Below are 15090 nucleotides of genomic sequence, written 5' to 3' on the forward strand. Positions count from 1 at the left end.
GACTTGTGGTGACTATATGCAATAAAATTTTCTCAGGCAACAAACCATGTCAAAATGGCCAGATCCTTCAAGAGAAAATAAATAGGGTTATAAACGATTTGCCACACGCCAAAAGTTGGAGCTCCGTGTCCAGTTCTGTGGAACGAATGTTCTCAAGAAAGGTGTAGTGAATATAGAAATAAAACCACTATAAATTTCCACGTCAAATTAGGAAAGTAGAGAAAATGGGGGCATTCAAATACGAGCTAAGGTCCTACCTATTACAACGTACATTTTATTCGGTAAATGAATGTTATATAAATCAGAAGAGTGTATTTGAGTAGTACATTCTATGAATTGTATTTATATTGTGTTGTAATATTGATATAACTTGTGAGCTATATATTTGAAATATGTATCCTTTGCCAATGTTTCGATTAAGTAGAATGAATAAGATTCAATTGAATTAAGAAAAGTCAACATTGTTGGCAGGCTTGAAACGTCTGATGTAATCGCGATGGCCATATAATCGATTCCATGAGCAAGAGTATTGAGAGTTTCACCACTGTGGGCAACGTAAACATTTTTGGTCTGTGACCTTTCGTCTTGAGTATTGGCATTAAAGTTAAAGTAAACACTAAAGAGAGCAAAAATATAAACGTTTGTTTACTCTTACGAATTTATCACTTATGTTTTCCTTACTACATAATACGTTATACGGATAATGTAGTGTTTTATAATCGCTTACCTTCCACGTCCACATGGTAGAATCCCGGTTCTGAGAGTTAAGTGTGTAATTTTGTACCAGCTGTTGGTGTGTGAGAGACCAATTCGTATAGATATGTGTAATTGTTCTGGTCTTCTGATGTATGATAAGTAACGATGGTGCAGCCAGTGCCTGAAACAATCGACTTTGCTAAAGAGGAAGAGAAAATAATTGAACTTTGGAAGCAATTGGACGTATTTCAAACATGCCTGAAACAATCGAAGGGGAAACCAAGGTTCTCGTTCTATGATGGGCCACCGTTTGCAACTGGACTTCCCCATTATGGCCATATCCTTGCAGGGACAATTAAAGATATTGTTACTAGACATGCACATCAAAGAGGTTATCACGTGGAGCGCAGGTTTGGTTGGGATTGCCATGGTTTGCCTGTGGAGTATGAAATTGATAAAACCTTGGGGATAAAGGGTCCAGAAGATGTTGCAAGGATGGGAATAGACAAGTATAATGATGAGTGCCGCAAGATTGTAATGAGATATGCATCGGACTGGGAAGTCATTGTTGGTCGTCTTGGCAGGTGGATAGATTTTAAAAATGACTACAAAACCATGTACCCATCGTTCATGGAATCAATCTGGTGGGTGTTTAAGGAGCTGTTTGTGAAAGGAATGGTGTATCGTGGAGTGAAAGTAATGCCATATTCTACTGCTTGTAACACTCCTTTGTCCAACTTTGAATCTGGTCAAAACTACAAAGAAATTGTTGACCCAGCTGTGATTGTAAGTTTTCCAATTATTGGGGAAGAAGATGTGCAACTTTTGGCGTGGACTACAACACCCTGGACCCTGCCAAGTAATCTAGCACTGTGTGTGAATCCAAATGTAGTATATGTGAAGGTAAAAGATCATGCTTCTGGAAAAGCATACATTTTGATGGAGAGTCGGTTGGAAGCACTTTATAAAAAGGAGGATCAGTATACTGTTTTGGAAACATTCAAAGGGAGCAGTTTGAAGGGAAAGAGATACAAACCACTTTTCCCATATTTTATACATATGGAAAAGAAAGGTGCATTCCAGGTTCTTGAAGATAGTTATGTAACTGAAGAGTCTGGTACTGGAATTGTTCATCAGGCTCCATACTTTGGTGAAGATGACTACCGTATAGGCTTGGCAGCAGGAATAATCACACGCGATCAAGACATGATTTGTCCAGTTGATGGTAGCGGGTGTTTTACAGCACCAGTTACCGACTTCTTAGGCCAGTATGTTAAAGATGCTGACAAGAACATCATAAAATGGTTGAAGGAAGCAGATCGACTTGTGAACTGTTCAACAATTAAGCACAGCTATCCATTTTGTTGGCGTTCAGAGACTCCGCTCATTTATAAGGCTGTTCCATCTTGGTTTGTTAGAGTTGAACAGATGAGCAAAGATCTTCTTAAGTCTAATCTAAACACATATTGGGTACCTGATTTTGTCAAAGAGAAACGATTTGGTAATTGGCTTCGTGAAGCTCGAGATTGGGCAATTAGTCGGAACAGATACTGGGGTACACCAATTCCGTTATGGATGTCACCAGATGGTGAAGAGATAGTATGTGTTGGTAGCATTGCAGAGTTACAAGAGTTGACTGGCATAAAAGTCAGTGACCTACATAGAGAAAATATCGACCATCTGAGTATTCCATCAGTACGACCAGGCAAACCTCCATTAAAAAGAGTATCAGAAGTATTTGATTGCTGGTTTGAATCTGGCTCTATGCCTTATGCACAGTTACACTATCCATTTAAGCACAGAAAGGAATTTGAAGACTGTTTTCCAGCTGATTTTATTGCTGAAGGTATTGATCAGACTAGAGGATGGTTTTACACTCTACTGGTTATTTCAACTGCACTTTTCAATAAGCCACCTTTTAAGAACCTCATTGCAAATGGTTTGGTGCTTGCATCAGATGGACAAAAAATGTCAAAACGAAAGAAAAATTATCCTGATCCACTGGAAGTAGTAAACAGATTTGGTGCGGATGCTTTACGACTCTATCTTATCAATTCTCCAGTTGTTCGTGCAGAGAACTTGCGCTTCAAGGAGGAAGGTGTTCGAGAAGTCTTGAAGGATGTTTTCCTTCCATGGTACAATGCATATCGCTTTCTGATTCAAAACCTGGACAGATTAATCAGAGACAATGAAGTTTGCAAATTTGAATTTGTTGAAAATGCCCCGCTAGATAAGTTGTCTGAGAATGTGATGGATCGCTGGATTCTTTCATTCACTCAGTCATTGCTTCAATTTGTGAAACAAGAGATGGCAGCATATCGATTGTACACTGTTGTTCCACGTCTTGTCAAATTTATTGACAACCTTACCAATTGGTATGTCCGCATGAATAGAAAAAGACTGAAGGGTGAGGGTGGAGTACAGGATTGCCATCATGCCTTGCATACTCTATATCATGTCTTGTACTCACTTGTATGTGTAATGGCTCCTTTCACACCATTTCTCACTGAGCACATGTACCGCAATCTGCGTCACTTTCTGAAAGCTGATGCCATAATGGATAGTGTGCATTATCTTATGCTACCTGAACCTAGAAATGTTTTGATCAGTGAGGATATAGAACGAGCAGTGTCACGCATGCAAACTGTTATTGATCTCGGGAGAGTGATACGGGATCGTAAAACCATACCTGTGAAGTATCCTTTGCCTGAAATTGTGGTTATTCATCAGGATGAGCAGTATTTGCAAGATATCGCCTCTTTCGAGCGCTATATTTTAGAGGAACTAAATGTCCGCTGTGTGACTATCACAACTGACAAGAAGAAATACGGTGTAACACTTAGAGCTGAACCTGACCATAAAACCTTGGGAGCCCGACTGAAAGGTGCTTTCAAACCAGTAATGCAGGCCATTAAATCTCTGACAGATTTAGATCTACAACAGTTCTTATCCAGTGGGCACATGGAACTTTTGGGACATAATATTGGGCCAGCAGATGTCCGTATTATGTTCAACTTCAGTGGTGACACTGCTGGTGAGTTGTCACATAAATATGAGGCACATGCTGACAATGACTTGTTGATACTATTGGCTACAACGGCCGATGAGGCAATGCAAGATGAGGGTATAGCCCGTGAAGTGATAAATCGCATTCAGAAGCTGCGGAAGAAAGCTCACCTGGTTCCATCAGACCCAGTGACGGTCTTCTTTAGTGTGAGTCCGCCAGATAGCCAGTTGCAGCGTATTACTATGTCACATGCTGACTTCATAGAAAGTACATTGAAAGTTCCTTTACGTCCAATGACTAAAATGCAAGAACATGCTCGTTCATCTGTGGTGATAGAGGAAACTCAACAGCTGAAAGGTTCTTTGCTAAACTTAGTAGTAACTCATGGTTTTTGCCAAGGCTGGTGCTCAGATACAGATACAAAACAAGTAACATCATCTCAAGCCTTTACTCCTGAGCCCTTCTGCAGATACGTTAATGTTCAGCTGTGTGGTTTACAGCCAACATTTGGAACAAGGAGTATGTGTGGTGTGGTTTTGCTAGAAAATCCATTTCAAGAAAACCTGATCTCAGTCCAACAGCTGAGAGAAGAAATTGAAGTTTTGTTTGGTTTGTATGGCCAAGATTTTTACTTTTCCATTTCTAATAATGGGCCAGAACTGACACTTATGCAAGATCTGGATCACCTACATAAACAAATACTTTATGTGTATCGTAAAGGAGAAAAGAGGCGTGAGAATTCAAAACAGCTCTTGAGTCATAGCAACTCTGGTCCATTTTGCAAGTTTATGAATGTGGAATGTAATGGCAAGAAAGGAACAATTATGCTTGAGAACCCATGTGGGGATAATGTATCACAGACAGATGTGGTGCAACAAGTGAAACAAGTTGGTTACATATTTGGAATAGATGCAGACAAGCTGGAATTTACATCAGATATCGGAGGAAATTGTGGATACCAGAAAGTAAATGTAAAGTAGCTATAGTTGAAAGCAGGTAACATTCAATTTACAATCTTTTCTATCTGGTATAATTCATTGCTCCTTTTTCTTGTGAAGGACAGGACAGTATGAACACATTTATTGACTTGCAGATTTCATTTGGCCAACAGTTTTTCATATTTCTTAGTTTGTTATTTAAAGAGCTCAAAGAGCTTAGTCTTTACAATTTTCTAGAAGGTTATTATTCCTCACCCCATTTGAGAATTTTTGTGTAAGGAAGAGGTTCTTCCTGCTTAATTTTCTAGTAGATGACTTTGTTTTTGCATTAAGAGTAGTATTCAGTTGCTTGCAAAATGTTTTCATTAAGTGACCAGCATCATTTTCTTTCTGGGACTTGAGAGTAGCAAATATGTGTCTCACGGAAAGAAAAACTAACCATAATACCATAATATCATCTGGGAAGTACTTGTGATGTCTATGTATCTTAAGATGAAAATGGAATTTGATAAGGACATTTGGTCACAAGATATATGAGAAAGAGTTAATTTGGCATAGAATTTGTTTAGTTTGCAACAGATTATGCATCTGAAACCTTATTGCTACCCTTATTTAATTGAGTAAATCTCAAGTGTAATATAGGATCATCAGCTGTTTCTTTAAAATGAATGTGCTTTACATATTTAAATTTGTACTTTTAACTGTTGCAAGCAGCCATTTATTTGTTTACTTTGCTGTGTTCTAATAGAAGATTTCTGGTAATTGGAAGGATTATCATACAAGTCATATTTATGTAGTATACATTTTTATATTATTATTAGGTCTTATTGTGATGAATAAAATAAGACAGTTGTTTTCATTATACATTTAATAATGTATACCAGCAAGTAAATTTAGGTTTGTTTCCCAGAATTGAATATTTTGCTGTTGTATTTTGTAATACCTTGAGGATAATAATTTAATTAAATTGTATTGATTATTTGTTGATATGGGGAAAGCAGTATAGATGTACAGTGTTTGTGCGGAAATACTATTCCATGGAAACAAAACAAGAATTACACTGAGTATTGTTTTTGATATATTTTGTTCATTTCGCTTTGCATTAAGTTAAATTGAAATATGGTTTCCAGAATTGTTTATACCATACAATTTATATGCTGTTAGGGCAAGCATACTTTTGAAAATATTAAAAATGTTAATCAAACAAATCTTTTTTGTTTTCAAATAACCCTGTTAAAAATGTCACATTTTTAGAGATAGAATTTTATCAAAACTTTCCATCTTTTCCCATGCACCAGAATTAAGTTTTAAGATAGACAGTTAGTGCTTCTTGTAATGGAAAGTTATCATGTTCAGGTTTTGACTGGTTATAAATATTGAAGAGTAAGTTCTGACTGGAAGGTTTTTATGGTGAACCAGTTTTTCAGATTGTATGACATGATGGCCATTTTAATTTTTTACAACAGAGAATACTTTATTATACTTGTCCCATGTGTATATTAAAAAGTTGATGTACAAAGAGAGAATTGTTTATTTTATCCATAAAACATATGATAACACTTTCTCAAATACTTTTTGAAATAAGGAGAGTTCAACTGATTTTAACACGAGTAAAATTAATCTTTCCAGTGAGAAAGTAGAACTGTTGTGAAGGAACAGTATTATCAGGTAAAGTAAACTGCTTTATATGTTGTCCATCTGTGTTACTTGTTATGCATTAAATACAAAGTATTTTTAACAGTACTTCATTTTAATCCTGAGAACTGTTTCCACAGTATATATAGTTTCTTGAATTTCACAATAGTTTGCCTTTTTTTCATTTTCTGCAAACAAACTTATGTAAGACACTCATAAGTTTCTTCTTCAGGACTTGATAAATATGGTATTATTTTAATTTCCTGAAATAAATAATGAAGCTATATAGCTTTATAGAAATGGATAAATGTCAAATCATATGTATAAGTAAAATAAAAGTACAGTATACTTACTTCATCCCCCAAAAGAGAATTCCAGTCTGATGGTAGACTGCATTCTTTTTCTGAATTAATTGGCTGCAAATGATGAAGTATTTGGTTTTTTGGTGCAAATTCTGTCAGTTCAGATGGTTTGGTTGCAATTCTAATTATTCGTGTCCTTCTAGTATACTTCACTCTACACCAAGAAGTCATATCTGCTGATGTTTCCTCATCTGTGTTACATCCACATATGGATGATAAGTTATCAGCTGAATATCTGTGGTCAGTGTTTGGATTAATACATTCTGAATCATCTACAATGTATTCACAGTCTGTCTTCCAATTGGATACATTTCTTGACTTCGCAGTGTATAATAAATTTGTTTCAGCATTCTGTGCCTTTTGTTTAGGTTTAAACTTTGCTAGAGGTTGTAAAAAGCAATTTTCTGAGGTATAATCAGAATCAAGTTTTCTTTTGTGATTAGTCTGCTCATATTCATCGTCTGTAGACCAATCTGAATGAATATTAATGGTGGAGTATGTGGATGATGGTGAAGACAAAATATTGTTTTCATTAGTTCTTTCATTAATACCTTTTATAAGTATAGGTGACTCTAGATTTGTTGGAGGATAATGTATTGAGTATGACTTCAGATTTGTATTAATATGTGTGTCTTCAATTTTATGTTTGTACCAAGTATCGACGTCAGTGGCGTTGGATAATGCTGATGAAGAACTTTGGTAATCATATTTCTCTGTTTCAGCTTTGTCCTTTATGTCAGCATTATCTACCCATACTGTTCTTTCAGTTTGGTGCATTTGTGTTCCGAGAAGTTTATCACTTTTAACATTTCTACTAAGTACTCCATTTCCATAAAGACAATTAAACCGGGATTTTGCACATGGTGTTGAGTAGTGTCCATGTGGGAATACATTGCTCTGATCTGCACTATTAGAACAACTTCCATCTTCTTTTCCAGAATGTGGTCTGTCAAGAAAGGTGGTTTGGCAATCTGTGCCAACTCTTTTATTGCCAGGGTCTTTTAAAATGTTTGAAAGGAATGCATAATCACTTTGACTTGCTGGATGTTCTCCAGGATCAACAAACAATTTTTCTGCAAAACATCTGAAAATACAAACTGCTCATGAAAATATTGTACTGCTCTAGAGTGATCCATTTATACATGTTGGTAACCATCCCCCAGAAAATTTGACACCAGTTATTTGTAATCACTACTATGCAATTTTGTATTGTTTTGGCTGCTTAATTAATTATTACTAGTACTACTGTTGTCTATGCATAATAATGCATGCAGAAAGCAGTACCCGATTGATGCCTGGGTGTAGATGTTCATTCATGCTGTTCCAAATATGTACTAAAATTTCTAACACAATTTAGAAACTACAATACCTGTTAGGATCATGCATTCTATCAAGGAGTGTATGATAGGATGTATTAGCATTGTGTGAATATAATGTTTGATGCTCTTGTTCTCTTTCTGGAGTATCTATATCCCTCGAAGCCATTGCAGAAATAATCATTTTCAGAGGTAAACGTTTTCGTGGCTGCATACATGAATTATTTTCTATTCTAATACCAGTCATTTTAAGTGTTGGAGCTGTGTCTGCTGTTAGTATATGATCCTGGAAATAAAATATTAATTCTTAATGTGTTAAGTATTAATCACAGCAATATATGCTTATACAAGAACTAGGTATGGTTTTCACTTACATCTTCATCAGCTTTTCTCACTGCTGTGGCAGTTACTAAAAGTGACTGAAGTGCATTAAAATTATCTCTCATTTTAGATAGTTTCAAATGTAACCTTGTGATTATTAAATATGAAAAAGTAATATATTATTTGTACTTGATTGTAGAATTATTTTCTTGTTTTCATATATGTCATTCAGGTGTGTTGGGTAATGTCCCACATATGCTGCCTAGTTTTCTGATTTTTGAAATACTGTTTTGTGTACTAAACATTCAAAGAACAGAATTATTGTAAAATGGTAGACCACTTTAAATGATATGCATTAAAGTAGTGCCAAACAAGCTTTTTATTTTAAGTATACGAAGCACTGAGCATCCTTAACATGAACGTAATATAGTGGTGAAGTTCTTTTGTTTTATTACAAAATTAATTTGATTTGCCCGCTATCAGAAAATTCTTTGTAGGATCAGTGCGTCCACATTCCAAACTTCGAATTTTTTCTTTGTAGTTGAGAAATTTCCCTGTTCGAACATGGCTGATTATAAGATTAGAGATTTTATGTTTTCACGACAGTGATCCTGTCCGTTATGGTTTTCTGTCATATGATGCTGTGTAGTATTTTTTGGTGGTTGCTTCTGTTTTAAAGAAATTGGTGGAGACAAAATGTTCTTCCAAAATGGTAAGACATCACAACCCAGAAGACCACATTCACAGAGAGAGCGTTTCTGAACACACCACCCGGTAATGAGACAGACCGTTGGTTCAAACTTTTGTATTATTATCTGTGGATGTGTATACGTTAGGAAGTTTTTTTATAGTGGTCGCGTTTGGGAATACAATTCTCTTCGTATCTCGCCAATGGAATGCACGAAAAACATGTGGACATCTATTTTTGACAATTTGTGTACGGTTTAGTTTCGAATGTGACGTAAAGGACAACAAATTATTGGGAAAGTTTCTCTTGAGGAGAATTAACCGAAGTCTGGAGGGTTTGTCGTGTCTCGTTGAGCATACATGTAAACTTGTTGACATCAGTAGTGTGCATTTTGATAAATGTTTTCTCCGTTGCCTAGTATAAACTATGGACAGTAGTGTATTTGGGAATGATAAGGAATGCGAAACGTTATCTTTATAAAAGTGTGACAAGAATCAGTGTTAGAAATGTAGTGTGTATGTTTTGAAACGATGAAGCAAAGAAAATCAAGAATGCTTCTGTTAATGTTAGTGTGAATGGGCTATGGCATATTCGGTGGGTTTAATATTAAATTCCGATATTTGTGTTATTTGTGGCATTATTGCCAGTGGATATAATGTTTAATACGCGTATCTAAATTGATGCTAGCCGAATTGAACCAGGTTAGATTTTGAAGTTCAAAGTGCATAGTTATCTCATAACCTATTAAAATAAGATGGCTTGGAAGTTATTAGTAGTGTACTGCTCTGTGTTTAGTGTTTATTTATAATTTTGTGTTGGCAGGTGTTTGGAATGTGTACTGAGTCCTGTGATTTATATAGTTCAGGCATGTTTACCTTCTCTGCCTAAATAACCAAACGTTTTGGCAGATAAAAAAATTTAAGAACATATTTACAGAAATTTGTCACCACTAATATGCAAATTTTAATGGAATTAGAACAGCTATGTGTGTTTGTATTTTAATAAATATTGCAAAATATATGAAAACACCAAGTATATATAATAACTTATCTTTTATGATGATGCACAATTACAGGTCACAACACAGCATGCTCATACATAGTGATATAGTGCACTACATCACAAATTTTGAAAGCAGTGAAGGTTTAACTAGCATCTTAGATTGGAAAGTTGTATAGTCCCTCCTCCCCTCAAGCCTACACTGTGCCTGTGCCTAATTGTGCCTATACAAACAGATGGATAACATAAGCCTGAACGAGGTGGCTGACATGGGCTGGTTGAAGCTGGTTAATGATGTATTTTTAACTGATTGCTTCTGCTATGTTGCTTGTATAATAACATGTTTCCAATATTTTTGTTTCAGTGTGTCCAGGTTTTGTTTGAAATTGGGCATGAAGCAGTTATTCGAACGAAGCGCTCACCAAAAGGTTTTACACATGACTGGGAAGTGTTTGTGCGAGGCGCTGATAACACTGACATAAACCACTTTGTGGATAAAGTTGTGTTTCATTTACATGAGACATTCCCAAAACCAAAAAGAGGTGAGTTATTTTACTTGTAATATCAATGTATTTATTGCTTTTGATGATGCCTAACATGTAGATTTTCATAGATATTTTATTTTATTCATAGGTTTCATATATTTTTTCATAGGTATTTTGTTATAGCACACATTGAAGAGACGAGAAATTAGTTAAAAATTGTATGGATACCTGACAGAGATAAAAAAGATAACATTGAAATGAATCTTAATAAATAATGAAACTTACTTCTGTGCACTATATGAAGAACTACTTATAACTGAATTATTTTATTATCTAATGTGTTAATCAATTTTCTTTATGTTTCTGTAGTTGTCAAGGACCCACCATACTCAGTTAAAGAAACTGGTTATGCAGGTTTCAACCTCCCTATTGACATCTGCTTCCGAACTGGAGACGAACCCAAAAAGGTCCGTTTCAACTACGATTTAGACTTACAACCAACAAAAGTGCAGCGTGAAACGTATGTTTTTCGTAACCCAGACGAGGATCTGAGACGTCGACTGATTTGTGGAGGAGGGGTATGTATATTTTGTTATTTAGTCAACATATATTGATTGCTTTTGGGAATTGAGATTCTCACAGCAATATTGATGTCATTGCCTGTCTTCTAGGTTGTAATGCCATGTGGACTTGTAGGTGGATATTAATATTTTGGGGAAATATAATATCTCTATCTTTATGGCTTCTTTCAAATTTTCAACACATGGTTATATAGTGATTTTATTTTTGTCAGTTTCTGTGTTTTTTGGGGGACTTCAAATTCAGTTTAGATGCACAGTACTTTGGAAACTGAATTATAAATGTTTGAAGGTATTTAAATAGTTCATGTACTATACCAAATTTACACATTTCTTCATATCTGCCAAAAAAAAAACCTTTGATAATTTACCTGTCAGGATGGAATCTACGCTTGTGATGACAGTTCCATATGTGTATGGTGATAACTCCAATGTAAAAATGTGATTTTGAGAACTGAAGAACTCTCTAATGGTAACTCGTTGCTCTTTGCAAAATTTAACATAGGTGATAATCACAGTCACATCGTTAACTGCAGTTGAAGGAGCTCCTGGCCTGTCGAGTTTCTATTTGAATCCTGACCTTCTTTGAACCATTGCATTTTCCCTGAAAGCCTCGTTTAACAAATTATGTGCTTCATTTACAGTTTTCTTTAAGTGATAATAAAATTTAGGCGCAGCATATTGATGAATGTGTGACTTTGGGGGTGAGACAAGTGTAGCTTGTAATCAAGATCACAACACAAGCAGAACTATACATGCAGCAACCTGTAACTGCAAATGCTAACTGAAACCTACCAGCCACCATAAATGAAAGTTTCCTCAACAGCCCTCATACTAAAACTAATAGACAGTGTAGAATTATTGGAAATGTTTTCTCATGTATTTAATGTAGGTGGGTGTGGGCTCAGATTCTGCTGTCTCTAGCCATTTGACACCTGGAGAAAAGCCCAGATCTTCTCCAGCCATTGCTGCTTCAGCTGATGAAGCTCCTTCAGCAAAACCACTTGTTCCACCTCTTGTTGGCAAACCTAAGTTGGGTGGGGACCCAACCAAGAAACTCAAAATTAAGGTAAGTTGTTAAATTAAATGTACATCATAGAATATATAATATCATTTGTAAGACAGTGACATTGTTTGAATAATTTATTCTTTATTTTTCCATAATTTTTTCTTTATTTTTCCATAGGAGTATCGTTCTGAAGAATCACGGGCCAGCAGCTCTTTTCATGAGTTGTTTGGGACACCAATCAAAACTACTAAAGCTTCACCTGACCCCAAAAAACCGTCTCCATCACCCAAAGTGTCACCATCACCGAAACCTGTCAAACCTCCTGACAAACCAAGTAGTGACAAACAGGTTAGTGGAACTAAACCTGTGAAACATAGTGTGCAAAAAGATTCACAAGAAAAAACTGGCAGCAGTTCAAAGGAAGAGAAAAAAGATAGGAATAAAGATCGTGACAAGAACAAAGAGAAGGCAAAGCATCCAGCTACACCACCCAAACGACCCCCTTCTCCACCAAAATGCCCACCTTCTAAGCCAACAAAAGATGATCCCAAGAAAGTTCAAGTTGAAGAACCTAAATCAAAGAGTGATTCAAAATCTTTGGGCGATTCAAGTAAAAGTGAAAAGAAGAAAAAAGATAAGAAAAGTAAGGATGAGAAGTCAAAGAAAGAAAGACACAAGGATCATGAGAGTAAGTCTTGTGAAAAGGTAGAAAAAGTTGAAAAGCCACAATCTAAGGACAAAGAAAAGGAGGCAGCTAGGAAACCAGAGAAAGAATCAAACAAGGAAACAGATAAGCATAAAGAAAGAGAAAAATTGAGCAGTGATGGCAACAAAGAGCGTGCTAGGCACAAACATAAGAAGAAGGAGCGGAGCCAACGAGATGAGACTGGAAAAGAGAGAGACCGAGGCAAGGAGAAAGGAGTAAAGAAGAGTTCATCAGATAAAAAAACAGTTGAAACCAAGGATCGGGACAAGAATGGTGTAACATCTGATGCTAATAAGAAGCGTTCACGTAGTCATTCTCATAGCCCGCATCCTACTTCGTCTCCCACCAAACCATCACCCTCATCAGAGAAATTGGTTCATCCAATTGCAGTGAAGGACAAGCCTGTGAAACGTCCTCTCACTAAGCTGTTTGATGAATTGAAGGATCACGAATCAAGTGATTCTAACCTGTCTCCAGATGAGGACTCGATTGAACTTCCAGTTCCCCAAGTAAGCAAATTATCTGCACCTGTGCAGAACAGTGGCAAGTTAGAAACTGCACCCAGACCTGATGTTCCAAATAAAAGTGTAGTAAATACAAGTAATAACAGCCATTCAAATAGTAGACAGGCTACAAAATCTAAGCCTGAAAGTGCAAACCAAGTGAGAAATAGTCTGCCCAAGGTAAGTAGTAGTAAACAGAAGCATAAAAGTGCATCAAAGAAAAGTAAGGAGAAGAAAGGATCTAGTGGTAGTAGTGGGAAGGATGAAAGCGGGAGACGAGCAGATAAGGATGTTGGCAAGAAAAGGAAACATAAGAGCAGTGGTAAGGTGAAGGAAGAAGAATCAGGTGGGGGTGGGAAAGAAGATGGTGCACCAGCTCAGAAATTATTAAAACTGGATCCTGAGCTGAGTAGAACAAATGATCCTGTTGAATGGATATCCACCGAGGTGTCAGTGCAAGCTGAGGTGAGTACAACAACAGCTTCAGCTGATGAAGTTCACCCTGTAGAAATGTTTGACACCCCTGTTGTGGCTCCTGCCGCCACCACCGCCGGCTCACCGGCGCAGTTCTCACCGGACTATGTCTCACAGCTGAAAGATCTACAAAGAAAAATTATGACACTTGAAGACAATGCTGAGCTGCAGCGTGTAGTGCAAGTAATAGCCGAGACAGGCCAATATGAAATTACGAAGAAAACGTTTGACTTTGATTTATGTGCGTTGGATCGAAGTACAGTAAAAAGGTTGCAAGATTTTTTTACAACGTCATGACAACAAAAAGATGGGTATATTTTGGAGGAAGCTGAAATTGTTACAATAAGCTTGGTATTGTGTTCAATACCTTGCTCAACTCAGGAAGATCTGCCGAAGGTTCAGTGTAGTTAATATTATAGTCATATTATTTATGTCATAGTTTCCAGTTGGAGCAGAACTTCTTGAGATGTTTCTCACTGTAGTTCCATTTTATTTTTCCAGTTTGATAAACTAGAACTTCCAGTTTATAAATTTACTTTTCAGTGTAGAGCCAGTAGCATCTGGTAACAAATCTCTATTTTATAATTGGACCAAGGTGTGAGCAATTATATAAATGCTCTATAGGAATCTTATCCTAATGTAAAAGGAGTATATTTTGAAAAGGAAGACTTGAATTCAGGATTTTTTTAAATGTGAGTATCAAGGATCCATTATCAGGAAGCATGGAAGGCGCTTGTAGTTTCAAATGTTAATGGCAAAAGTAGAAAAAGTGGGATACTACTTAGACATGCTATCCTGCATATACAAAATTTTCAGAGTTCCATGTATGTGTTCAGAGTAGTATTTAGTATTACAGTTTGACAGATCATTGAACCCAATTTTTTTAAATTTAATTTATACTGCAATTAGTGAAAATATTCTTTCATGTTTGTTTTTGGGTGTAGTTTGCAGTGTCACTCGTTACGTGCACTTTATGAATTTTAATAAGATTTCCTTTCTCTGATTGTGTTATATAAAGATAATGAATTTACTTCCAAGTGAAAATGTATATGTGTGGATATTAAACAGTTGGTAAATGTTTAGTAAATTTTGCACCTACTCTGTTTCATTGAAGTTGCAATACTTTTATATTGCCATATTATACAATGGTACTTTAAAGTACCACGTGATAAATTCTTCTATTAATGTTATTGTTTAAATTTTAAAAGTGTAATAATTACTATTATATGCAGTTTTTGTTGTCATATGTTGTTTTTGTTAAGCAATGTTTATTTTGTGTCAGGATCTCGATGTTATCTATTTTTTCTACGTTCTCTGTACATAATGTAATAAATTGAATGTTGCTAAAATATGAAATACTTGTACACAAACAA

General features: G+C 36.0%; 3 protein-coding genes across 4 annotated transcripts; 2 read left to right on the forward strand and 1 right to left on the reverse strand.

Annotated features, from left to right (window-relative positions):
• The first annotated feature begins 512 nt into the window (after positions 1–512).
• Positions 513–5849, forward strand: IleRS (Isoleucyl-tRNA synthetase). Its single transcript, XM_022066394.2, has one exon. The coding sequence runs from the start codon at positions 862–864 to the stop codon at positions 4681–4683; it is 3822 nt and encodes a 1273-aa protein (XP_021922086.2). The 5' UTR covers positions 513–861; the 3' UTR covers positions 4684–5849.
• A 307-nt stretch (positions 5850–6156) lies between these two features.
• Positions 6157–8908, reverse strand: LOC110830948 (uncharacterized). Its single transcript, XM_087344880.1, has 4 exons — positions 8329–8908; positions 8008–8240; positions 6630–7722; positions 6157–6539 (listed from the first exon to the last, which is right to left on the reverse strand). Exons 1-4 carry the CDS (start codon positions 8398–8400, stop codon positions 6477–6479), a joined length of 1461 nt encoding a protein of 486 aa, XP_087201006.1. The 5' UTR covers positions 8401–8908; the 3' UTR covers positions 6157–6476.
• Positions 8909–9079: 171 nt separating this feature from the next.
• On the forward strand, positions 9080–15090 carry ear (ENL/AF9-related super elongation complex transcription factor). Of its 2 annotated transcripts, none has more exons than XM_022066415.2 (5): positions 9080–9557; positions 10327–10504; positions 10817–11025; positions 11918–12094; positions 12212–15090. In XM_022066415.2, exons 1-5 carry the CDS (start codon positions 9546–9548, stop codon positions 14012–14014), a joined length of 2379 nt encoding a protein of 792 aa, XP_021922107.2. In that variant the 5' UTR covers positions 9080–9545; the 3' UTR covers positions 14015–15090. The 2 variants fall into 2 exon arrangements, with proteins under 2 accessions (XP_021922107.2, XP_021922106.2); XM_022066414.2 differs by having other exon boundaries at positions 9540–9664.

Source organism: Zootermopsis nevadensis, unplaced genomic scaffold (genome assembly GCF_977971745.1).
Source record: "Zootermopsis nevadensis isolate Lab colony 2312 unplaced genomic scaffold, Znev_1.0 Znev_ptg000008l, whole genome shotgun sequence".
In the NCBI taxonomy this organism is placed as follows: domain Eukaryota; kingdom Metazoa; phylum Arthropoda; class Insecta; order Blattodea; family Termopsidae; genus Zootermopsis; species Zootermopsis nevadensis.